Below are 26821 nucleotides of genomic sequence, written 5' to 3'. Positions count from 1 at the left end.
CAGTTAGTCATAGACAGACCACACTTAATTAGGTGGTTTTTGTAAACCGGCTGTCGAAAACGATTGCTGAACGTGCTTGCACATATCGCCTAATAACCATAGATGATGAATTTAGTCAATATCGTATTGGATTTTATCGATCGACCATGCTAGATACCCTGACATCATAAAATTATACATTTTTACTCCTCAATTAGTACAACATTACTGCGTGGAAAAATTAACAGCTTTTGCTGTGTTCTCATTGACAACGTTGGTGATATGTTCCCTGTACCGGTGCAGCATCGGAGTGTAGATCTCAGCTGCGTCAGGGTACGGAGAACACACGAGGGTCGGAGCCGGCGCGGTCTCCGTGGCTGCCGTGAAGGTCGGCTTGTCTTCTGCGGTGTTGGCTTGAGAGCAGATAAGACCGTGCCGCGCGCGATATGCCGCTCCGAGTAGCACGGAGTTGGCACAATCCTGAAAGATGAACAAAATAATGAAACCTAAAAAGCTGACTATATAAAACCTAACAATAATTAGTCGCCTGAAATATCCATACAAATTGAAAATATCTCCTGAATAAAAATAAATGCCGGCGACGGGAATTGAACCCGCACCTTCTGATGTCCATTCAGGTGCTCTGGACCACTGAGCTACGTCGGCTTATTCCCAACCCGCCAAATAATTCAATATGTACTAGTACTTCAATCAACAATTACGGCTTATTATATTTTTTCACCTGTAAACAACCAACTTTATTTTTGTAGGAAAGGCTTTGTTAGTGCTAAATTTCCCACTAGATGGCGAAGATACAAATATATCTACATTTGTTGGTGAAATATTTTGACTTGTTAGTTAATGATTAGTTAAAAAGTAGCTCAACCGAACAAATTCAATGTCACCAATGCAACAGAGCACAATTTACACATAAAGTTAAGACATCATCTGTATTAGTTTCTCATTCAAAATATTATCACACTGTAATATTATATTTACTACACTTATTGTTAAGGGCTAGCTTAAGAAATTGGTTGTACCTATAAGTTATATCCTTTATACTTTTTGTTTATTTTGTATAATAAAGGTTTTTTTATATTTTTACCCAATCCTTTAACAACAGCCCAGTCCCTTTAATAAAGTTCACCAGGGTTGTCATTGGGTATGTGGCTATGTCTTCTGGTTCTACAATGTGTCTTCCCAGGTATCTGAGCCTAGTTCCCACCAGGGCAGGACATTGGCACCATAGGTGAATTGAAGTCTTTTCATCCTCTTCACATTTCCTGCATCTGTTGGTGTTTTCCACTCCCAATATCTGCGTGTGTCTCCTGAGATGGCAGTGTCCCGTTAGTAGTCCTACCAGTTCCCTCAGCGAGTTTCTGTCCATATCGAGTAGTTTTTTGGTTCGTCTAGGGTCTGGTCTGGTCCTTTTATGAATACTTTGGATTGTCTCATTCCAGGTGCCCTCTCCCATTCTTTCTCTCGAGTTAATCACCTTCCGAAGTTAATGCGCTTTACCCCCGGCCACCCTGAATTTGTTCACTCAAACTTAACAAACCTGAATATAAACTGGGGCATTGAATACATCAGATAAAACTTGTAATAAAGATTTATTCATTGAAGCTCCACCAGTCGCCAAGATCTTTGTGTCTTTGTCTGAAATAACAAAACACATTATTAATTGTTATTGATTTAAAAAAATAAACGGGTTCAGTACGAAAAACCCGAAGATATTGATCTAGTGAGTGGTTCATTTATGATGAAGCCTGTTTGATGAACATCTCTTTGTTATCAGTGCTGTTATTGATATCAACTCAGGGTAGAAGCCTGTGCAGTGAATATATTCGGTTCCCTCAGTGTCTTTCGTATCCAACCTGGATGTTATGGAAGCTTGTGCATAAAATAAACCATATCTCCTGTGAGTGAAACCAACCATCAACATCTTTGAAGAACATTCAAGGGGTAAGTCGGATTCCTTCCTTACTCCATGTTCACCATCTTCAACAATAGTTGTGTCAACTTCAAAGTTCACAATTATTTTTTACAGTCCACTCTTGATTCGCCTATTGCGATCACAGAAGTTGTATGGACAATGATGAATGGCAATGGACAATTTGAATATTTTTATAATAAATTATTATTTGGGATGGGTTGTTTCATAGAATTTCAACGTTCAATTTTTGGTTCCTTGAAAGTCCTATTCAAGTTCTGTTATCATATCATTATAGGCCAGTTACTTGAAAGAATGGGAACAATAACAGAACTGGAAAAGAACTTTCACAGAACTTGAAAATTAATTTTGAAATTTGAAAAATTGTTCAAATTCTCTGAAACAACCTGTCGATAATTGTGTTCCCTGTGTGAATAACTGCATATTTTAATTGAAATACACTAAGGACGGGTTGTGTCGGAGAATTTGAACAATTCATCAGATTTCAACATTCATTTTCAGGTTCTGTGAAAGATTTTTTCAAGTTCTGTTTTTATTTCAGTTCTGTCAAGCAACTAGCCTATAATGATATAATAACAGAATTTGAATAGGACTTTCACAGAACCCGTAAATGAACGTTGAAATTTGATGAATTGTTCAAATTCTCCGAAACAACCCGTCCTAACAAAATAATTTTATATACGTTTTATCTTTTCCCCAATATTTTGCAAATGTGTCATTCATCGTTGATCGAGTAATGTTTTCAATTGTGTAGGCCTCAAGGACTGCGATGAGCTGGACGTGTTGAAGGAAAGGACATTAGTTGACAGGACACCAAAAATCATGACCAAGCTGGTGTCCCATTGAAAGTGGCTCAGAGTTAGATCAAGAAAGATGTGGACTGACTGTGTGGAAGAATGGACGGGAACGGAAAGGACTGGGGACTGGAGGCGGAATGGCGAGGAACCGTAATCAGTAAAGAGCATATTTGTGGAGAAGGTCTAATCCCACCCTGTAGTACTGTGATGATGATTATTCTAATAAAAAATACCATATTTATATTAACTAGCACAGAAACCGTGAAAAATCACGGGATAGTCTAAATTCTTGATTAATCAGTTCCAATTTTGAAAATGGCAGTTAAAAAAAATTTCTGTTAAAAATAATGTACGTTATAATATACGCGTTAATTTATGAAAATAGACTTTTTGCAAGTTTTGCTTTAAAATATTAAGACAAATTATTTGTTTTCGCTCGTACATACGCAGTATGAATAAGAATCATTGTTATTTTGTATAAAAATTCAATTCTTTCAAGAAAGGCATACAAATAAAATATTGTTTCGGTGATTCAATCCAATATTGTAATTGTATGCCTTTCTTGCAAAAAGTGCATTTTCATAAATTAACGCTTAGATTATAACGTAAGTTGTGCTTCCCTTGAAAACATTATATTATAGGTAGGTATAGGATAACCCTTGACTTAATGACTTAAAGTCAAAGAAAATTTGAGTTCATTGATCTAGATTTCACGCAGGACTAACAAACAGAAAACCAAAATTAGTATGTTTGACGATTGATGTAAAATCAATGACATTGGAAAGTCTTCTTTTTTTTACAAATTTTTTCAGTTACAATTATTGATACTACGTATATAGTCCTCGTGATATACATAGTATTATTTGATGAATATTATGCCTGTTACCAATGACGAAGCCCATATCCTCAGCGTGCGCCCTCCTGGCCAGGAACTGCCCCTCCAGTAGAGCGCGTACTTCCGCCTCGGGGGCCATCTTGTTAAGAGGGTCCCCATTGCGCCCCCACAGCCACCTGCCCGAGCCAGCCCCCTTGGGCACTATCTCGGGGGTGTCGAAGAATAGACCTGGAAATACATACATACAAATATTAACTAACTAATATTACTCATGTAATTTTTCCATACCAGAGGACGGATTGCCACAAACTCTGCCATCACAAACTCCATGTTTCATTGGCTTCGTCCAGATAAGTGGTTCCCAACCTTATCTGACTCACTGACCATTTCCAAGTATATTTTTCTTCAACGCCCCCCCCACCTCTCCATTAAAAAAAATATGACAGCATATACGGAAAAAGCATCGCAGGTGAAATAATTTTCTGAAAAATACATCTTTTGAAATATCACACGCAACTATTTGGTGGCGTGGTAGTTATTGGTTTCCACTCGGGCTTTGCAGGCTTTACTAGTTTAGTACTCAGCAAGATTTTCCACTTATATTGATGGAAATGGGTGGATTTTCAACAGTTTGGGATTATTTGTAAATGTGGATTTATAAATTAAAAAAAGATTTTTTTTGAAACAATATTATCAAAATAACAAAAATGCTATTAATCCATCAATAATACCTATTCACTATCGAATGTTTCATATGCAAGATCATTAATTATGATTTTTAATATGAAATTTCGTTGTCAGAGACAATCTCGTTATGGGAACATACTAACTTTCACATTTTGTTAGGACATAACCAGTTTTACACCTTCGACTGCACGCTTCTGACTAATCATTACTTCGTTGCACAATTTTAAATGTACCTATGTCTCTATTTTTGTGTATAATTTTATATTTCTGTAACCCCAAAAATCTTCCTGATATGCTTTAAATTTAACTCACCCATATTCCCAAAGTTCCCTCGCGGCGTACTATCCAACATGGAGTTGAAGGTGTCCCAGGAACCCCCGGCCAGGCGGTCTCGGGCGCGCTCACGAACCAAAGAGCCATTGCTGAAGCAGAGCAGCGCGAAGTACGCCTCGGGGTCTGTGGGACTGCACATCACGTGGCCGTCGGAGACCGTGCGGGGGGACTCGAGCCACAGAAGCAGCGTGTCGCTGGTGCCCATGCTGGCGGCCACCCAGCCATGAGATAGACGCATTCCTGCAAAGGTTAAATTGATATTCATAATAGCAATTTAAAATAAGTTTCTGCACATGTGTAACAGTACTCTCGCAGTAATCAGCCACCCCAAAAAACGGACAAGTGTCCAATTAATGAAGGGGGCGGATTAAAGCGTATACATACAAAAATATGCCAATAAATTAAAACAGGCATTTTATACAAATAAACAAACACCGTTATCGTTGTTTGCAAAATTTCCATTCTTTAATTTAAAGTTAAAGTGTAGTATTTACGCTTACTCCATTTTGTAAACATATTCAAACAAAAAATGTGGCAGAACTAAATGAATAGAAACACATGCGATAGTTAGAACTAACCGAAATTTTATAAAACAACATTAATTAACCCTGGTGACTGGTAAAATCTTCAGCGAGAGTAAGCTAGATGGTGTAAGAGTAAGATAACCCAACCCGTTGCATCGGTGCACAAAGCTCGGCGCTCTAGACTAGGCAAGCGGCGGACTATTGAATATACCGGCGAATTATATACCTTGATTTCATGCTTTCGACAATAGTTGTCGGATAATCAAATAGTATTATTTTTTTTAGTCAAAAACTTTGTATCTTATTGGACATTAAATATGTCATTGGATATGTCCTATTGGACAGTGGATTTAAAGGGGAGTTAAAAATTAAATAATATACCTATTTTATAAATATATGAAACTAATGATGTCAAAATGCGCGTAGGAAATAGTACCTTTAAGTATTATTTTATTTTGTCTGTTTATTTTTCAATGTACAACACATTTTTCAACGTACAAAACATTTTTCAACGTATGTTTGCCATTTTTTTGCAGATATTTTCATAAGACATTTTGCTCTGATTGATCAAAAAATAATATACCAATAAACTACTTACAATTTTTTTATCGTTGAAAAACAACTCAACGATAAAACTAACAAATAATAATAATGGCCTTAATGTATCCAGAAATAGCTTATAGACAGAGAATAAGCGTAAGAATAATTTATTACTTTGATCAAAAATAGGTTTGACTGCTCAAGAAATTGAACAGTTGCGTGGCAAGCACTGTAAAAGGGCTGTGATTAAGTTTTGTGATTAATAAATTATCTGAATCGAAGCCCCAACGGTATACTGACCAGAAACTCTGTAATAAATACTCGTATAATAATATTTGGCTATTTTATATAGCGTTGTTTTCGTGAGAAATCACCTCAAGGGCGCTGTACAAATATAATTCTTAAATAGTTAATACTAAAACTACTGACTTAAAACTAGTGACTTACCTCTAAGACTTATATTTAGTGACTTACAACTAAGGCCTATGACTACTATCTTAATGATATATATATTTACATATGTAGAAACTTACAACTAAAATTAACATAACAATATAGCTAGAAACTGAGAAGCACTGAGACTTATAACTGGTGACTTACAAACTTACAACTAAACCATGGTTGGTGACCCAGATGTGAATAGCCAAGTACTTCCCACCCTTCCTCTTCACCATCTCCTTCTCTTCGTATAGTCACAGTCCTAATGGCTACGCACACTTGGGAGCAGTTAGGACTCTTAGCGGTAACCATTTTTAAAATTGTTTTTTTGTTGAATCAAAAAATTGAGAAGGTTATTCAAATTTTATTTTCCATCCAACAAAAAAGTAGTTCTTTCTGTCCATATCGAGTGACTATGTACCTATTTGCATTCTTCAAAATATTAACACTTCAAGATAATAATCCAAGGCCAATGACATTTGGTGAACTTGCAAAGATAACGAATTCTAATCTCCTATTTTTACAAGTAAATGATGTAATAACATTGAAAAGGTCATTTTGTAAAACTAATCAATATCACGTATTAGACGAGGTTTTAGACATCTGTTCATTTTAATTAGTGATGCGAAATGATTTGATGTAAATTCTTTAAAAAAAATTATGTTAGTTACTTTTAAAAACCTCTCTAGTGCGTCTTAAACTAAGATTATAAAAAAGCATTGTTCATTCTGATAAAATATATATTTACATTTGCTAAGCTTTAATTGTAATGTAATTTTGAATGAAATACGCATGAAAGGTTTAAGCATAATATTTTTATAAAATTAATGTCAATGGCAGGAAGTTGTGCACATTATATGTTGGAATATATAATATCACGATGGTGAATTCAACAAAGGTAATGGTACTTATTAGTTTCCACTACCAAGCCAATATAACAATAGGCAATTGGGAGATTCTACGTCAATAATCAGACAGCCAACATAATCACAGCTCAATTTTGAACTATCATTAATGTTTTTGTTATTTGTTTTTGGGGTGTTATGCCGTGTTGCGCTAACTCCTTCTTTGTCCATCATCAGGGCAGATGTGTCACACATCTTTAGCCAACATTTCGGACACTGTAACGTTGTCCGAAATATTGGCTAAAGAAGGAGTTAGGGCAACACGGCATAACACCCCAAAAACAAATATACTTTTGGCCGTGAAAATCTTAAATCATATTTATCATTAATGCATCTAAAATGACAGCAAATTTCATTTCAAAATTATAAATAACCATGTAGAATCTTCCCTCTTGGCCACAATCAAAATCAGTATCAATCAGTGTCTACTAAAAAAAACCCCGAAACTTTCCATATTCCTTTCCAAAGAACCAACTTAAATTTCTCCCAACCTCCTGTATGAATGTGTGGAATATATTATAATATTAATTGTAGTGGCAAGATTCTGGACATATTTAGCGATAGCCCACAGCACTTTACAAAATTTCTCAAATCACTTGACTTCACTTGACCCAAACTTTACGGTCAGATGCTTAACCCCTTGACATGACATTGTCAGACATGATAGTGTTTACCTCCTTTGTCTGTATAGCAAAGAGAAAGAAAGGAAATAGTTTGGGGACAAAATTTAACTTTAAATTTAGCTTTTCATTTGGACGCTAGATGGCACTGGAACCGGCTATTACTGTACGAATATTAAAACTGAATTAATAATCAGGTAGTTTGTTAAATTCTTTTTATATATTAATACTATTGCAGCATATTTTGGGAGGTCATTGAGCAAATGACTCTCATGGAAGAACCGCCACTGGTAATATCCACTATGGCTAAAAATCACCTACCTGCAACAGTGGAAGGATTATCTCCAGTAAAGGCGATCACTTTGCAGGACTCATTGAAGCCGAACCTTTCAGTGAAATACGAGGAGATGGGGCCAATGCACTCCTGCGATATGACGGGCTCTCCTAACTTATCTGCTAAGGTCTCATCACCAATGGCCTGTAAACAATGTTATTTTTGTGAAAGTACAGTCATAATGAGTAGTTGCATGCATATTAACCATTTGATTGCCAATCGTCGACTTTCGTCGATTCGTGTTTTAACGAAGATTGCCGATCGTCGATTTCCGTCGATTGCGTCAGTCGTGTTCTGATTCGCGCGTACGTCGGGTGTGGTGCTGCGGCGTTGGTAAATATTATCTTAATAGTTGTAAGATCGTAGTAAACCGTTTAAATTTCAGATTCATTTATTATTTTTTTTATTTTAATTGAAAAAATATAACGTCGAGGGCGTCCTCTGAAATGTCTGACAGCGGGAGCGGCGATTTCCACTCCTCTAATTCAAGTTCGAGTAAGAGTAGCTCTGATGAGAGTGATGTCAGTGATGTCATACCTGTGTTTCCCAACCGCAGGATGCGAATTTAAACTAATACTTCGGATCGTGACCAAGAAATGGAGAGTAACACCGGAAATTACTCATTTTCAAATGTACCTCCCGGAACCAATTTTTCTACCGAAAATTCTCATTTTTTCGAAACGCCTGGACTTCGGGATCCTCCTCCGCGTGATTCTAAACCAATATCATATTTTGATTTATCGAAATCCTTGAAAATTCAAAGAATTTATGGGGTTTTAAAAAAATATATAGTTTCATAAAAAATTATATTTTTTTGGTGGCATTTTACAAGCAACTGTATGAATATTTTGGCACTCAAACGGTTAAACAAGCTTAGAAAAAAATCAAGAGAATAGATTGTACTAAACATATTACATTGTTATAAAGAAGAGTGTGTGGCGGAGTTTCTTTGTTTTTTATACAAATCTACAGTTTTATTCCGAGATTGATAAAATTTTGCAAACTTGGCATTCAAAACCTGAGGAACGTCAAGGTGTCCACAAGATTTCTAAAGATCACTCCATCCCCTTTTCTCACCCCTTTAAGCAGAATGTTAATACGTCTTGATGAAATTTTGCACACTTGACATTCAAAATAAGAGGAAAATTAGTGTCTACATCTGATTTAGAAAAAATCTGCACCGGGCAACGCCGAGGACTTCAGCTAAATCACATTAAATAAATAAAACAAACAAGTGACTTAACTTGTGAATTCACTAATCAAAAATTATCGTTTTTGTTATACATGATAAAAAGGAAAATTTCTTATAATTGACATTTTAAAATGAATTTGAGAATTTTGTTTTACATGACAAAGGGGAAAATTCCTTACAATCGACATTTTAAAATGAATTTGACAATTTTGTTTTACATGACAAAGAGGAAAATTCCTTACAATTGACATTTAAAAATGAATTTGACAATTTTGTTTTACATGACAAAAAGGAAAATTTCTTACAATTGACATTTTAAAATGAATTTGACAATTTTGGAATTGCCTGGACTTTACACAGAGTTTTTCGAAATCAGATATAGACAGTTTTCAATTTTCCTTATATTTTGAACATCAAAATTAGCAGAATTTCATAAATCTCAAAATGAAACTGGAGATTTGGTTAAAAAAAAAACCTACACCGGGACACTTTCTTTAAATCATATAAGTAAATAAAAATCATTTAATATACAGGGTGTATCGGCACGTACCCGACAAACTTTAACCAGCTATTCCTTAGCATATTTGGAGTAAAAAATTTTATGTGCACTTTGCTGTCCGGTAACGTTTATTTTTAATAAAAAAATTATTATTCATATTTCACCACATGTCACCACTGTTTTATCCTTTGTCAAAGTTTGAAAACCCATCTGGGAATATTTTATTCGAATTCCGTTGAATAATGTACGTGTGTACCTATATTGGTGCGCTTTTACAATCACAACGAAATGGCACGGCACCATTCGTCTCATTTTTAACTATTATTATTTAGTGTGTGCGAAAGAGCGAAGACGCTTTTCGACATACTTGCTTATAACAGCTATTGAACACGAAAAGCAATGGCAATGACAGTGATGTAGTGTGGAAATTTTAAAATTTTTTGTTTTTAATTGAAAAAAAAATGCTACCGGACAGCAAAGTGCCCATAACATTTTTTACTCCAAATGTGCTAAGGAATAGCTGGTTAAAGTTTGTCGGGTACGTGCCGATACACCCTATATATATATATATATTATGTACTCAAATGATTTTGAGAGAGTATTCTATTTAGACACATGTAATGTAATGTAGTGTTTATTGGGTCCAATATAATGTCTTATCTTTCACGTATTCAGATTAACATAACACAAACAAGGCTATAAAGATGTGCGAAGATACCCAGGACTGTGTACACAGTAATCGCTCTGGTGAAAGACTAGATCTATCGTTCAGAATCGAAATGTTGCTGGAAATTGTTTTAATTGGATTTGCTAACCAGGACCTTTTCAAACGAATTATTATTATTTACCCTTTTTGAGCCTGTTAAGGGCATAATTAAAAGAAATAAGGTTTTTATTTCGGGTGAAACATTATTAATTAACATTTATTTGAAGGTTATGTTGAGTGCTATAAATATTTAGAAGATTTAGTTTTATCTTCTTGTATTTATATGGTACTGGAGACTTCGCTACCAATGTACCTTTTTCAGGCCAAAAAAATCTGGTCACCTTAGGTTTACAGGCAACCTTGAGCCAATAAAGGAATATAGAATGAGCAATTGAGCAGGAATGGATTTAGCGTTGGTTTTCATTTTGCTTGGTGCGGTATTCACTTAAAGAAAGAGGAAAATGAAAAATAATAAGAAAAAAATAAGATATTCAATTCTTATTACCTGTTATATCTCTGCTTTACTTGCAGATTTCTGTGTTGGGAACTCTTTGATAAAGTAAAAGGTTCTTTACTCTAATTGCGTTTATTTACGTTACAATAAATAAGTCTGGATTTAGCTACACTGTTCATTACCCGAGGGTTGGTAATTCTCTCTTTCTAGAAGCTTGTTGTCTGGCAATAATATCCTACAGGCAATTGCTACACTCTAGCGACATCTGTCGGACTTTGGAGTAAGCTTTATGACTGGTGCCATCTATCGCTTGAAAACCCAACTAATTACCAAACATCACATTACCTTTAAGCAGTTTTCATCCCATTTCTTAGTGTGTATGTTCATGAGGTTCATCCCGGATGCGTCAGATAAGTCGATGGGCGCTATCTTCCCCAGGAAGAGGGAGCAGCCAAAGGAGCTGACCAGCGAGATTCGTTCTGTCGTGTCGTAAAGCCTTCTCTTATTGTTGAAGATCTTCCCTATCTGACTGCCAGTGAACCTTTCATAGGCGCGTGAACCTGTTTTCCTTGCTAGCTCCTGAAAACATATTTATTTTCAATACTTTTATAGTGAAATAACTTATTGAATAAAACTTAAAATTGTAATATATAATAATTGAAAATAATAAATGTTGAAATGATAACAACAATATAAGACTAGTGCTGCCATCTATGTATTTAATATGTAAACTTATATGAAATAAATGATAGTCTATTCTCCATCTTTGATATAAAACAGCGTTTCATTACAGGTTATGGGCCGTTCGCTTATAAATCTTCGCGATTTTGTTGTTTTTTTTTTGTTTGACCAGTATAAAAAACACGATTACAAAACGCGATTGAACTGTGTCGTGACGGATTGTTATAATAAAAGTGTACAACTTTAGTATATCGCAGTTTAAAAATGTCGGCGAACTATCTTGTCAACGTACCCAAGCTAACGGGACGTGATAATTACGACATATGGTGTTTTGCGGCACAGAATTTTTTAATCCTCGAAGGCATGAAGCATTGTGTGCAGCCAGAAGTCGGGATTGAAATAAAACCTGCAGATGATGCAAAAACCAAAGCAAAATTGATTATGACAATCGACTCGTCTTTATATGTTCACGTAAAAGATGCTACATCCAGTAGAGATTTATGGGATAAATTAAAAAAATTATTCGACGACAACGGATTTTCACGGAGAATAAGTATGCTGAGAAATTTAATTTCGATTCGCCGAGAGAATTGCAGTTCGATGACGTCTTATGTGACGCAGATTATCGATACAGCACAGAAGCTTTCAGGAACGGGATTCGAAATTAATGACACATGGACAGCATCATTGCTACTCGCTGGTTTGCCAGATCGTTTCTCGCCGATGGTTATGGCATTAGAACATTCAGGAATTCCTATAACGACAGACTCCATAAAAACAAAATTGTTAGATATGGATTCAGCAAGTCATGACGGGAGTGAAGTTAGCGGAGCTTTAGCAATTCGTTCAACTTCAAAGTACAAAGGAAAAAATAATACGAATATGTCTACGGCCAGCAAAAGTTATGTTGGCAGCAATGGCAGCACTGGCTTGTCAAAGTCAAACGTCAACAAGCATATAAAGTGCTACAGATGTAAACAAATCGGGCATTACAAGAACCAGTGTACAAATACAGAAAATAACTTGTCAAATCAGATAAATAAGGATCGAATGCAGTCTAATGCGTTTAGCGCAGTGTTCCTGAGTGGAAATTTTAACAAAGACGATTGGTATATCGACTCGGGCGCGAGTGTACATCTGACAGCAAATGAAAGTTGGATTATAAATGCGCAGTATGAACAAGAAAAAATAATTGTTGTCGCAAACAGTGAAAAGGTGTCAGTATTGTGTTCTGGCGATGTAAAAATCATGACTAAAACAGATAATCATGAGTATGACATCATGGTGAAAAACGTATATTGTGTACCAAGTCTAACAACGAATTTATTATCTGTTAGCCAACTGATTATGAAAGGCAACCGTGTATCTTTCACTGGAAATGGTTGTTCAGTTTATAATAAAAATAACGAGTTGGTTGCTACGACAGTGTTGGTCAATGGAGTATATAAAGTGAATTTGCTAAAACAAGACTGTTTAGCAGCATCAGTTGTGTCAGGAATGACTTGGCATCGAAGGTTAGGACACATAAACAAAGATTATTTGAATCAGATGGAAAAAGCTGTGCATGGTATGTCACTCGATAAAAAAGTTGACATAAGCAAATCTTCATGCACAACATGTTGTGAAGGCAAACAATGCCGGTTACCTTTTAAGAGCATTGGCCAACGAAGCAGTAATCTCCTAGATATTGTGCACACAGACATATGTGGGCCTATGGAGAATGTGTCTATGGGCGGCTCGAGATACTTCTTGTTATTTGTTGATGATCATAGTAGGATGACATTTGTTTATTTCTTAAAACACAAAAATCAGGCTTTGAAGTATTTCAAGATTTTTAAAGCTCAGGTGGAAAATCAAACAAAAAAAACAATCAAAGTATTAAGGAGTGACAACGGACTGGAGTATTGCAATAAAGAATTTGATGATTTCCTGAATAGTGCCGGTGTGATTCATCAGAAAAGCAACCCTTACACCCCACAACAGAATGGATTGTGTGAACGATTTAATCGCACAATAGTTGAAAAAGCAAGATGTCTACTTTTTGATGCAAACTTAGGCAAAGAGTTCTGGGGTGAGGCCACCAATACGGCAGTGTACCTGCAGAATCGGATTGTGGCAGCGGCATTGGAAAATAAAACTCCATATGAGTTGTGGACTGGCTCCAAACCGGATATAAGTCATATCAGAGTTTTCGGTAGCACTGTGATGGTCCATGTAGCTAAAGAAAAGCGAAAGAAGTGGGATAAGAAAACAACCAAATGTATTCTCATAGGATATCCAGATAATATAAAAGGATATAGGGTCTTCAATCCAGAAACAAGGAATGTAACGACTAGTAGAGATGTGATCATCATTGAGAAGGAATCAAAATCTGAAAATTTAATGGAAGTGCAAGGTCAGAATATTGATTCAGTGGGGGATAGTAAGGAACTTGATGATACAGAACAATGTGAAATTGAACCTGTGCCTAGTCAAGAACACTCAAGTTTCATGGACAGTTTTATAGATAATGATGAAACATATGTTCCCAGTGATTATGAAGATGCAGACAGTGAGAAAGAAAGCCCGCAGTGCCGACCTAACCGGGAGAGGAAGATTCCAGAGAGGTATGGGTTATCAAATCTGTGCGTTGACAGTGAAACATATGATAATGCGGCTGGTTTGTCTCTGCATGACGCTTTAAATGGACCAGAAAAAGAACAGTGGGAGTTGGCTATAACAGAAGAGTTGCAGTGTTTCAAAGACAATGATGCGTGGGAGTTAAGTGATGCTCCAAAAGATGGAAGAGTTGTACAGTGCAAGTGGGTGCTTCGTAAAAAGTATGATAGTGAAAATAAAGTCCGCTTTCGTGCACGTTTAGTGGCAAAAGGTTTTTCACAAGTTGAAGGTGTGGACTTTACAGAAACATTTTCTCCTGTAGTGAGACATACTACATTAAGATTACTTTTTGCATTGTCAGTACAACTAAATTTGAAAACAACACATCTTGATGTAACAGCGGCTTTCTTGAATGGTACACTTGAGGAAACTGTTTACATGCAAATACCAAAAGGTTTTTCTGAAAAAACACAAAATGGTCAAGTACTTAAATTAAAAAAGGCCATTTACGGGCTTAAACAATCCTCAAGAGCTTGGTATAAAAAAGTAGATGAATGTTTGTTAAGCATAGGTTATACATATTAGATCTAAAATAGAACCATGTATGTATACAAAAATGAAAGAACAGTTTAAAACTATTGTCGCATTGTTTGTAGATGATTTTTTTGTTTTTTAAAATGATACTAATGAAACTAAGCATTTAAAGGATGTCTTAACAAGTCATTTCAAAATAAAAGATTTAGGAGAAATAAAGAAATGTCTGGGTGTTAACATAACTGTTAACAAATCTAAGCAAACAATAATATTAAGTCAGAAAGATTATATTGATCAGCTGTTGCATAAGTTTAATATGAGCCAAAGTAAACCTGCACAGACTCCAATGGAAACAAAGTTAAATGTGTCAAAAAATGAACATTGTGTTGGTAATTTTCCATATCAACAAATAATTGGATGTCTTATGTATTTAGCGGTTCTAACCAGACCGGACATTGCATATACGGTTGGTTTTTTAAGCCAATTTAATAATTGTTATTCCAAAGAACATTGTTCTTATGTAAAAAGGTTATTGAGATACCTAAAATGTACTAAAGATTATGGTTTAAAGTATTCCGCTAGTGGAAGCTCAATATTAAAAGGGTTTGTAGATGCTGATTGGGGCGGAAACATTATAGATAGGAGGTCATACACTGGAATTTGTTTTACTTTATCTGGTTGTGTTATATCTTGGGAAACAAAAAAACAGAATACTGTTGCACTATCTAGTAGTGAGGCTGAATATATGGCCATCACCGAAGCCTGCAAAGAAGCAATTTATTAGAGAAATTTACAATATGAAATAACTCAAAAAATGTATACTATTGATATTTTCAATGACAATCAGAGTGCGCAAAAGTTAACAGCAAATCCAGTTTTTCATAAGCGCACCAAACATATTGATATTAAATATCATTTTTGTAGAGAATGTGTAGCAAATAATATTGTAAATGTTAAGTATTTGCCAACAGCTGAAATGCCTGCTGATTTGTTCACCAAAAGTTTGGGTTCCACAAAACATTATGAATTTTTGGATAAACTAGGTGTGCAAATTGTTTAATTTAATTGTATTTATATTGTTAGTTATAGTGGGGGTGTTGAAATGATAACAACAATATAAGACTAGTGCTGCCATCTATGTATTTAATATGTAAACTTATATGAAATAAATGATAGTCTATTCTCCATCTTTGATATAAAACAGCGTTTCATTACAATAAAAATAACTATCAAATGAAAAAAGTTATTCTGAAAAAAAAAATCAGTTACATCTAGGAACTGAACTCAGGACCTAGGCCTTGCCAGGGCTCTGATCTAACCAATGAGCTAATTCAACCCTATCAACTTCATCCTTTTCCTACTTTCAACTAAAAAAGATGTGTTACAAAAATGAAGATAATGTCGGTAGTCGAAAGTATTTATTTATTTATTTATTTATTTAATATCCACGGTATAAATATACCATACACAATAATTACATGTCACCGAGTACAAGCATAATCAAACACTTATAATAATTTAAAAAAAAAACAATTGACCGTGGCATCTGATCATAAAATGACGACAGAAAGTATAAAATTAATTCAAGCTCTAGAAGGAGATACAAGTATATACAAAATATTATAAACAGATATGACTTAAGTTTAATTAATAACTAGCTTTTTGCCCGTTACAGGCAACTAATGGGTAAAAATGTGGTGCGTGGTGTAGTATTTGAATGTAAATGAGGCAAGGGTGCGGGACTACAAAATTTTATAAAAAGAAATGAATATTTTGAGAAAAAAAAGAGCCAAGGAGCTTACTGATCATTTTTTCACCGAGCTGTTCGAGTTGTGTAGGTCGAGACGCGTAATTTGATACCCATATCGTATGTACGGTTTTTGTCACCGACATTCTTCAAAGTTGTTATTTTGGAAAAAGAATTGCTCAATTAACACGCAAAAATTAAAAACTTTTAAAAATGTAATATGTATTTTGGCATATAAATGAAACTATGAGTGTGTGACCACAAATGTATTAAAATATATGTATGGATAGAAAAAAATGGATATTTTGAGAAAAAAAAGTGCCAAGGAGCTTACTGATCATTTTTTCATCGAGCGATTCGGATTCCGTAAGTCGAGACGCGTAATTTGATACCCATATCGTATGTACGGTTTTGTCACCGAAATTCTACAAAAGTTGTTATTTTGAAAAAAGAATTGCTCAATTAACACGCAAAATTTAAAAACTTTTAAAAATGTAATATGTATTTTGGCATATAAATGAAACTATGAGTGTGTGACCACAAATATATTAAAATATATGTTTGTTTAGAAAGAAATGAATATTTTGAGAAAAAAAAGAGCCAAGGAGCTTACTGATCATTTTTTGACCGAGCCGTTCGGATTCTGTAAGTCAAGACGAGTAATTTGATACCCATATCCGATGTACGGTTTTTGTCACCGACATTCTTCAAAAGTTGTTATTTTGGAAAAAGAATTGCTCAATTAACACGCAAAATTTAAAAACTTTTAAAAATGTAATATGTATTTTGGCATATAAATGAAGCTATGAGTGTGTGACCACAAATATATTAAAATATATGTATGGATAGAAAGAAATGGATATTTTGAGAAAAAAAAGTGCCAAGGAGCTTTCTGATCATTTTTTCACTGAGCCATTCGGATTTTGTAAGTCGAGACGCGTAATTTGATACCCATATCGTATGTACGGTTTTTGTCACCGACATTCTTCAAAAGTCCCAGCGAGTTTTATTTTGGAAAAAAAATTGCTCAATTAACACCCAAAATTTAAAAACTTTTAAAAATGTAATATGTGTGTTTGCATATAAATGAAACAATGAGTGTGTGACCACAAATGTATTAAAATATATGTATGTTTAGAAAGAAATGGATATTTTGAGAAAAAATAATGCCAAGGAGATAACTGATCATTTTTTCACCGAGCCATTCGGATTCTGTAAGTCGAGACGCGTAATTTGATACCCATATCGTATGTACGGTTTTTGTCACCGACATTCTTCAAAAGTCCCAGCGAGTTTTATTTTGGAAAAAAACATTGCTCTATAAACACGCAATATGTAAAAACTCTTATTGGAAAATTTTTTATTTTTAAATTTAAAATCCATACGTTATAAAACAACACTACGGACCTAACCTAGAAAACAGGCTAAAACACGCTCTCAGTACCTGCCTACCTAGGACCTCTACCCGGTACCATCTGTGTAGGTACCTGCACCTACTATTAAAAATTTACCGAAAAAATATATACATAACGCAATTAGGTACCTACACATTAAAAAATAAAGAGATAAAAACTTTTAATATGAATGGCTCCCAGGCTAACCTTACCCAACTTCTGCGCTCTGGGTACAATTTATAAATTTGCGTGACGCTATTGATGTAGTTTTTCACTACGGGGCGACGGTACCACTACTACTACTACAACTACAACTACAATTACAACTACAACTACAACTACTACTACAACTACTACAACTACAACTACTACTACTTGGTACAATTTATAAATTTGCGTGACGCTATTGATGTAGTTTTTCACTACGGGGCGACGGTATCCGTGTAAAATTATTTTTACCAAACTTTATTTTATTTCGTTCAAAAGCACTATCGATTTTTAAAAATATACTGCCAAGTAAGTACCTACACAGTTTTTATTGTTTCTTTGAATTCACAACATTTCGCTGCTAGTCTATGATCGGCTATTATCTCTGATTAACCAAAAGCCCGATTGTTGGCATTTTCGGTTCAAATGGCAAATGTCAAAACTTTAGCCGGTTACTGTGAGACATTTTGAACCGAACGCCATTTGTGGGACGGCCGATTGACGTTCCTAAACCTTCGGAGGATGAATTTTTTCGATAACTTTAAAGGCAGACTGCGTGTTTGCTACGGAATGCAATCATCAAGTTGAGCGTGTAGATTTTATAAAAAAAGCATACCACGTGGTTTTTGCGTGACCACGTGACTTTCTTTTTCGCCGCGAAGCTCTCCCGATTAAATCATTTTTTTGTGTGTTGGGCAATCCCGGCGGCCGGAGAGAGAACTGCGTACTTTCGTATGGCGCGCAGCGAGCGCTTCCAGTTTCCGCCGCCAGATGCTACTCAAATTTGTGTCGACAAATTACCCCGAACGAATAAATTAGAAAACATTTTCATACAAACTCTTACTGAATTTCGCCCAAAACGCGTCCCGCCATAATGAACCTCGAGTCGAAGCGGCTCCGTGAGAGCGGCGGTCGCTTTTCGCTCGCCAGGAAATCGACAAAAAAACAATTGAATGGGACTTTTTTTCTGGCACGCCAAAACGAACCTCGAGTCGTATCGAATTGAGGGGGAGAGCGGTCGCTTTTCGCCTAATTTTCCCCGCGCAAAAAAAACAAAGAAACTGAGTATTAATATATGTATGATTTAGAAGATATGATAATATAGCCTTTTTGTACCTAGCTTCTGTGCAGTTATAGAGTTAAATAAAAGAAGTTGATAGATTTGAATTAGCTCAGTGGTTAGAGCAAAGTCCCGGCAAGGCTGACGTGATGGATTCAATTCTTAGCTGCAACGAATCTTTTTTCGATTTTTCTGTTTCACATCTTTTGTTTGAGAGATGTTAATATTATTTTCAATGATTAAAGATCAAATATTTATTTGGTTTATAAATGTTCCGAAGGAGTCCAATACAGTCCATACATACTATTGCAAATCACATCAAATGAATAACTTTCACGAAATAGACGCTTTGATGGTCCGTGCAGTTTTATCGTAACTCGGTGACAAAACAGCCATGTCATATCCCCTTTGTTTCTATTATTTACGAAAGCAAACCTCCAGTAGGAGAGGGCAGCGGAAGAAAAAGAAGAATTATGATCACATTGTGTAAGTCGGCTTGTATGTGGAACGAGCTACTGGCATCTGTTTTTCCTCCTTCATATAATCCACATTAATAAATCTCTTTCTACAACCCGCCTCATAATGTTGTCCAACTAGGTGGCAGTCTTTACACTATACAGACAGGGGCGTTCTTGTAAGGTGTAAAAAAACATAACCTAAAAATGTGAAATAATTAACCTCAGATCCTCCTACGGCATCTTCCAGCTTGCGGCACCACAGCTTGGTGCTGGAGTCCATCCAGATAGGGCTCTCCAGCAGTGAGAAGGCCATGGCAAACTGCTCATACAGGAAGCGGGAGTTATCCAGCGAGGCCAGCAGTTCCAGGGAACTCTTGGCCCACCAAACAGAACCGTGTTGCTGTAAACAGAACATATTAGTTAATACATTTATCAGAAAATGCCATTAACCATTATTATGTATTTTGTAACATCACACAAAAGTTACATTAACACTGGAAAGATGGAACTTTTATGATATGTTTATCTCATTTAACCTTATCTATTAAGTTACTATCCTTCGGGTAACAGCTTAATTAATTAACGCCTTCCTCAGGCAGAAAAGACGCGCTACCACACAACCCTGTCTTGGCATTCTGTTATTGACTCTGAACATGGCCTGACTCAAGTATTTAATTCACTTGATTGTGTCATGCCTTCCCCATCTTAACACTTTTTCAGAATCATACAAAACTTTCTCGGCTTTCAACACCTGAAAATGATTTATTTTGCAGTCTGCCAATCTATTATTTAGTATGGTATCATAGCATGGGGAGGCGGCACTTCATCTGCACTAGACCCAATCATAAAGGCTCAGAAAACAATTTTATAAATAATTCTAAGGCTACCTATAATTACAGACTCGAATCTAATTTTTAATATTATGAATGTGTTTGATGTTCGGCAGCTGTATGCAAAAACTATCCTAACTCATCTATACTCAAATATACATAATTACTACGAAAAAAGTTCAAATACACGATGTACTCGAAGCAGTAACAAAAACTTACTACAAATACCGATAACACATACTACGTTTGGTCAACGAAACTTTAAATACTTTGCGACGAGACTCTACAACATTCTTCCAGACAGCATAAAACAATGTGATCCACAAAAAAATTTCAAAGATAATGTAAAAAATTGGATCAAAAATAAGAATAGGGCCATCTACGGTGCATTCACCCAAATTCGCAGTTATTGAAGTCACCACATTATTGAGCGAATACATCTTAATACAAGTATAGGTATGTTCAAAGGTATTAGGAACTAACACGAAAAATTCTGCCTCAACACAGGCTAGCCTAGTGAGGCGGTATTTGAGAAACCTCAACTGTACTTTTATTTTCTTTTTACCTTCACAATATTATGTTTGTATTTTTCTGTTAATTTTATAACCTTAAATATAAAAGTTACAAATCAATGTACACCATAATATGTATGTATAGTTGTAATGTGTAAACTTTCCTAAATAAAGATATTATTATTATTATTAAAGAGTGAAGTTCTTGTACAGGTATTTTTTATTCCTTCATCTTGATAAAAAGAAAAGTTTTGGTTTACATCAAGATGTAATGCATGCCTTTATGGGACAAGGAAGCAATGCATACTGTATGTAGTGTTTGAATCAATATTTGATGTGATACCTAGAAATTGGACAGCAAAATCATCACAAACCATTCATTAAATTTAACTGCTTGAAAAATTGAATTGTCCATTGTTATTTTATCAGGGTCAAATGTCAAGGTTTTCGATCTCATGGCGATGAAAACAACTCAATTTTTCAAGCATTGATAAGAAATAATACGAATTTGAGTATTATGGCTAAGATAGGTTCAAATTAAATCAAATAATATTGGTGGGTGTGTAACGGTAACAGGATAAAACCAAACATTATAAAACAATAAGGACTGGTTGTTTCGGAGAATTTGAACAATTCATCAAATTTCAACATTCATTTTCAAGTTCTGTAAAAGATTTTTTCAAGTTCTGTTTTTATTTCAGTTTTGTCAAGCAACTAGCCTACAATGATATAATAACAGAACTTGAATAGGACTTTCACAGAACCCGAGTTTGAACGTTGAAATTTGATGAATTGTTCAAATTTTCCGAAACCATCCGTCCTAAGTTAAGTTTCTTGTTTTTTTTGTTCTTCTCCTTCAGTTTTCTTCACTATTCTATTTTGTCACAGTTCTGTTTTGTCATTGTCCTATTTAGTCACTGTTGTTTTTTTGTCAAATTTCTGTTTGGTGACTTTTTTATTCTGTTTTTTTTTCACTTTTCTGTTCAATCTCTGTTCTGTTTTGTCATGGAACCGTGTGTAACGGTAACCGGATAAAATAGAATAATGACAAAACTGAAGACGATAAAATAGTCGGTTAGGTTATGGTTAGGTTAAGTTAGATTTTTTCCTTCACTTTCCTGAACTTTTCTTCACTATTCTGTTTTATACTTTCACGGAACCATGTGTAACATACCTGAGCGCCACCGGAAAGTGCGGCCACCTGGAAGAAGTCTGCCCCGGCCAGGGTCAGCCTGTCTAGCGCCATATCCAGGGCCTTCACCCACATTAGTGGGGGTGAGAACACCTCCCCTTTCTCCCTCTTGAGGACTCCGCCATTTGTCCTGAGTTATTTATTATTCTTTAACCTTTACAAGTTATCCATACAACCATGCATGTTTTGATAAAATATATGTATGTGTTTCAGTGAAACTTGGTGGATCGCAGTAAAATAGAAATAACAATAAAACATTTATTTGACAAAAGTACAAATAATATATTTTTTATTACATTGATTTTATTGACAAAGCGTCACTGCTTAGCTATACATTCCAGATTTCTTACAGAATGCAGCTGGTTTTCAGCAGTGAAAGGTATATTATTATGAGATATCCTTATACGGGGATAGCCAAAAATGGATCACATATGCGACAGCCGCGTAAATAACATTAAATCAGGGGTATATCAAAGCAGGCAAAAGTCCACCCCACTTTACTTTACAAGTAACCTAAATTTAGGAGTTAAACAAACATTTGTAAAGATTGTTCATCCTTACCAAAAAAATATTATTTCGCATTAGTAGAGAAACAATAGCGCATGTTGCTTTTACGTCCAGCAGATGGCGCTTTTATTTTTATTTTTACCTGTCACAGGTGACATATATTATACACGGTGTCCGGAAACTCGTAGTACAAGCGGGAAACTGGAGAATCTACACCACATGGGGAACCCAAAAAAACATAAAGTTTTTTGATTTGAGCATTTTCACAAAAAAAAAAAAAACCAAAAAAAAAATTTTTTTCGGCTATTTGAGGGTTAAAGTTTTTTCTGGTGTTTAGGGTTGAACAACAGATGTTTTAACCCTGCAGAGCAGAAATATTTTATGATTACACCGGATTAAATGAAGGGTGATTTCAAAATAATGCTTAAAATCCGAGTTTCTTCATTTGTTTTACTTTCAAATAGTTTTAATTAGTTGGGTACTTTGATCTTCAGTAATAATTTATAAGAATTTGATTAAAAAAAAAAAAAAAAAATCAACTTCTAACTCGATTTACTCGATAACGAAAGCTCAAATCAAAAAAAAATATACTACAAAATCGACTCCAAATGTGATGTAGATTCACCAGTTTCCCGCTTGTACTACGAGTTTCCGGACACCCTGTATACCTATATAAAAACACACGCGTATTTGAATGCAACATTGGGTCGAAATTTCAAAGCAATCGGTGATAAACTTTTGGAGATTTAAGATTTTTAACAAACAAACATAAACTTTAAAAAAAAATTATTTTGTTAAATTTTTCAAATAACTAACTAAAAAAAATAATTAGATGTTTTTTCTTTAAGCTATTAAAATATTAAAAAAGTTTTTTATTCTAGTTTTGTTCATTAAATCCAAACTAAGAACCTATTTTAGGATCATAGGTGATATTTTGCGTTAAATAAGAGAAGAAGAAAAAGTAACATTAAAACTATCACATCAATAACAATGGTCGCCAAGCGAACAATCGATTTTAATTTTAACGAAACGACTATAAAAATGCATAATTTTTCCATTTCAGGAAACCGAAATACACACTTATTATTATTATACTTTCTGTATAATTATCTTTTTACTAGCTTCATTCTGCAGAAATACGCTCAATTGGCGAGTAAGAAACACATTGAGGTTGTTTGATAAATAAAATATTAACACACCTGAATTCTGGAAGATCGGTGTCATAGTGAACTTCTGCTTCTTGAAGAACTTCTAATTTATTGTTCACTATTATGGCCTTTAGCTAAAACAAAAACAAACATCTCTAAATAGTATAAAATAAAGTCGCTATCCGCGTCTGTCTGTTTGTGAGCTCAGTTCTTTTAAACTACGCAACAGAGTTTGATAGGGTTTTCACTATTATTTAGAAAATCTCTTCCGGAAGGTTTATATATATAATACATGCATATTATATCTATAGAAAGTAGAGAAAAGATAAGCTATGCCGGTACATGTCAGCTAGTAATTTGTAACCAGCCATTGTTTGTGCTCGCAAAACTCGAAAAGTAGTGGATCGATATCGCTGAAAATTTCAAAGTTTGTTCTTATTAGTGCCAGGAGTGTTTAGATAGTGGTTTGAATGGTGGAAGAAGTCGGGGACGCCTGAGGAATACAGATTAACTTATACAGGATCTCTGCACTGGAATGATATACAAAGTTGATGTAATGTAGTTTTTTAACAGAAACATTGTAGCATACAGTAGTGAATGGTGGAGGAAGTCTGAGATGCCCGATAGAGACATTAGCAATAGCGAAGCATTGAGACGTCCACTAGTATTTTATATTAACCTTTCCCTTACTGTGCTAAAAAAATCCACGTGTTCCGGTGCTGTGTAGTCAATACACATCTCAAAATAAGCTATTTAATATCGGAAAAATATGAATATTCATAGTGAATCGCTTATGTTTATTATATTTTATATCAAAAGTGATAATAATTGTAATTTAGTTGCTTAAAACATGAAAAAACCATCGGCAGATGCTATACAAACGCGCGAGGAGTCCTTATCTAACGACGGCCCGAGACAGACTGGCTGCAGGTGCTGGATGGGTGCACACACACAGCTATGCGGTCGTAGGTATCGATGGTCTAAATACAACTGCGGACGTGTGGATTTCTCATGTTTTTATTTTATTTTATTTTAAATACATAAACGGCTATACTGCCTTTTATAAATATACATATAATAGAGTACAAAGTAAGACAAATAATATCATTACATTATAGTAGTTTTAAACTTAAAAATAACATACAATTATTTTGTGTATCACAACCAAAAATAACAAAAAAATAACAATGAGAAATATCATCATTTCATTTCAACATCTCCATATTGCGTATATAAAGTTACATTATGGAAAAATAATTTTTGAGTGCATGTTTATATTGCGCTAATTTTAAGAAATAAATGTCGCCGATGTTGGCATGTTCATTTCCCAAAATGTGTAATCGACTGATTGGTGAGTAATAATGTGATAATGTATGTATGTTATTATAGTAGAACGGTAGAGTCAGTCTATTGTTAGCGCGACCAGGTTAATTTTCTAATTCTATAATGTCATTTAATGTTCCCGCATAGCGAACTAAAGCGGGACATCAATAGCGTGTACTTTACTATTCGCGTAGCAGTGTCACATGGTTGATTGTATTGGTGTATTTTATCCCGATTTTTAACAAAAATCTCTGATTTTTAATTGAATTTAAATAGTATGTAAAATATTATTTTTTAATTCAGTGCATAAATGTATAACGGAGGAATACCTAATTAATCTGAACTCAGAATTTATTATATTTATAGAGTTATTTAAGTTATTAGAAGCAATGTGTAGTGAATACACACCACAGATAATGAAAGGTTAAAGAGGTAACTGCAATGAAACTTATGATTTTCTCTCGGTTTTATCATGAGGGAACTATTAAAAACGCACAAGAACTATAAAAACTGGTCTAATAAATAAGTTTTTCAATACATGCTTTATTTAATGATGGCCTCAAACCTCAACTACCCATTTTGGCAGCAGAAAATAATACTTTAAGTTCTGACTAACACCGCAAAAAACTCGATTTATCAAACTAATTCATGAATGAAACAGTGGTTTATCAGACCGCGACATTTATGTAAATAAAACTTGAACCATTTTATTCAAAATAACTACTTAATAACAATTATTTACACGATAAAATCAACACAATTTTTATTTCACATAAATAAATAACACAAAACAAATAATAATAGCGCAAAATAATGAACTTAAAATAACGGTAATAAGTAATAGTTTTATTATTTTAAATGGTTATTATCGACCAAATTAAATATTCACCTTCTGTGTGCTCCAGTCAAAGCCTAAAAAGGTGCTCTCCTCTAGCGACGGCATTATTATGTTTTTTAATTTCTTTAATGTTTAACGTCATCTGGTCATCACCAATGATCACCACCCACAATTTGCACAAAACACGAACACGATGACACACCAACTGTACGAAACTGAATCTGACAGATAGGTGACAGATGACAGCTATGCGGTATCGATCGACTGTCTATTGTTTCTGGTAATACCATAGAGAAAAAACTTAATAGCGGCAAATTTAAAATTTCAAATAATTTAATGTCATTTTTTTTAGTTTGCCATAAGATTGTTTATTACTGTTGTATTATGTAGAAAAGTACGCGTTTGGTACCTAGTATAAAATAAAAAATAGGTACCGTACTACATAATATGAACCCACAATGAGTATTTTAACTCTTGGGAAAACAATGCATATACTCGAAGCTTCTAAGCTAGGTGGGGGGGAGCAGCTTAATTATTTTATAGAGCTTACAGGGAAAGAACAAGGAAGTAGTACGAATAAACTAGAAATGTGTAGAGACAAGCTGACATATACCCGGCATTGCTCGGGGTTATGAACAGGGCCGTCTTTAGCCGTGAAGTGGCCCATGTGTATACTGTGTTTCAGTGTTGCCAAGTTAATATTATATGCTAAATTTGGCATAATTACTCCATGTTTAGCATAACTATTATGCTTTTAGCATATAGCATATTTATTTGGCTTATTTTTACAGAAACATGAAAATAAAAAACCAATTTTTTTAACTAACAAAATGATATCGATTGAAAAACTGGTGTCTCAATGGAGAAACATAGTTCAAATTAAATGGGAATCCTTGACTTCCACTGAAGAGTTTTGGAATGAAGTCATGCAATATAAAGATGCAGCTAATAATAACCCCTTCGGTGATTTATGTCAGTTTGCAATGTCTATTTTAACA

At 34.7% G+C, this 26821-nt stretch overlaps 1 protein-coding gene across 1 annotated transcript; it reads right to left on the bottom strand.

The window, feature by feature from the left end:
- On the bottom strand, positions 1 to 26033 carry LOC149418137 (xylulose kinase). Its single transcript, XM_089639347.1, has 10 exons — positions 25875 to 26033; positions 23714 to 23796; positions 21990 to 22137; positions 19694 to 19873; positions 11140 to 11373; positions 7931 to 8087; positions 4562 to 4822; positions 3614 to 3790; positions 1538 to 1635; positions 1 to 459 (listed from the first exon to the last, which is right to left on the bottom strand). The coding sequence occupies exons 1-10, from the start codon at positions 25926 to 25928 to the stop codon at positions 205 to 207; spliced, it is 1647 nt and encodes a 548-aa protein (XP_089495473.1). The 5' UTR covers positions 25929 to 26033; the 3' UTR covers positions 1 to 204.
- Positions 26034 to 26821: the final 788 nt, after the last annotated feature.

This window comes from Hesperophylax consimilis, chromosome 14 (genome assembly GCF_061612785.1).
Source record: "Hesperophylax consimilis isolate HC1 chromosome 14, BYU_Hcon_1.0, whole genome shotgun sequence".
Lineage (NCBI taxonomy): Eukaryota > Metazoa > Arthropoda > Insecta > Trichoptera > Limnephilidae > Hesperophylax > Hesperophylax consimilis.
The sequence above is the reverse complement of the archived record's forward strand: the minus strand, read 5'-3'. Positions and strand labels throughout refer to the sequence as shown.

Bases quoted from the DNA above. Each gene is read 5' to 3' on its own strand.
- LOC149418137 (XM_089639347.1), bottom strand. From the start codon at position 25,928: ATGCCGTCGCTAGAGGAGAGCACCTTTTTAGGCTTTGACTGGAGCACA. The intron at 3,791-4,561 runs GTGAGTTAAATT...ATGTATTTCCAG, and splicing joins AGGGAACTTTGGGAATATGG to GTCTATTCTTCGACACCCCC. The intron at 1,636-3,613 runs GTAACAGGCATA...TTGTTATTTCAG, and splicing joins GGATATGGGCTTCGTCATTG to ACAAAGACACAAAGATCTTG.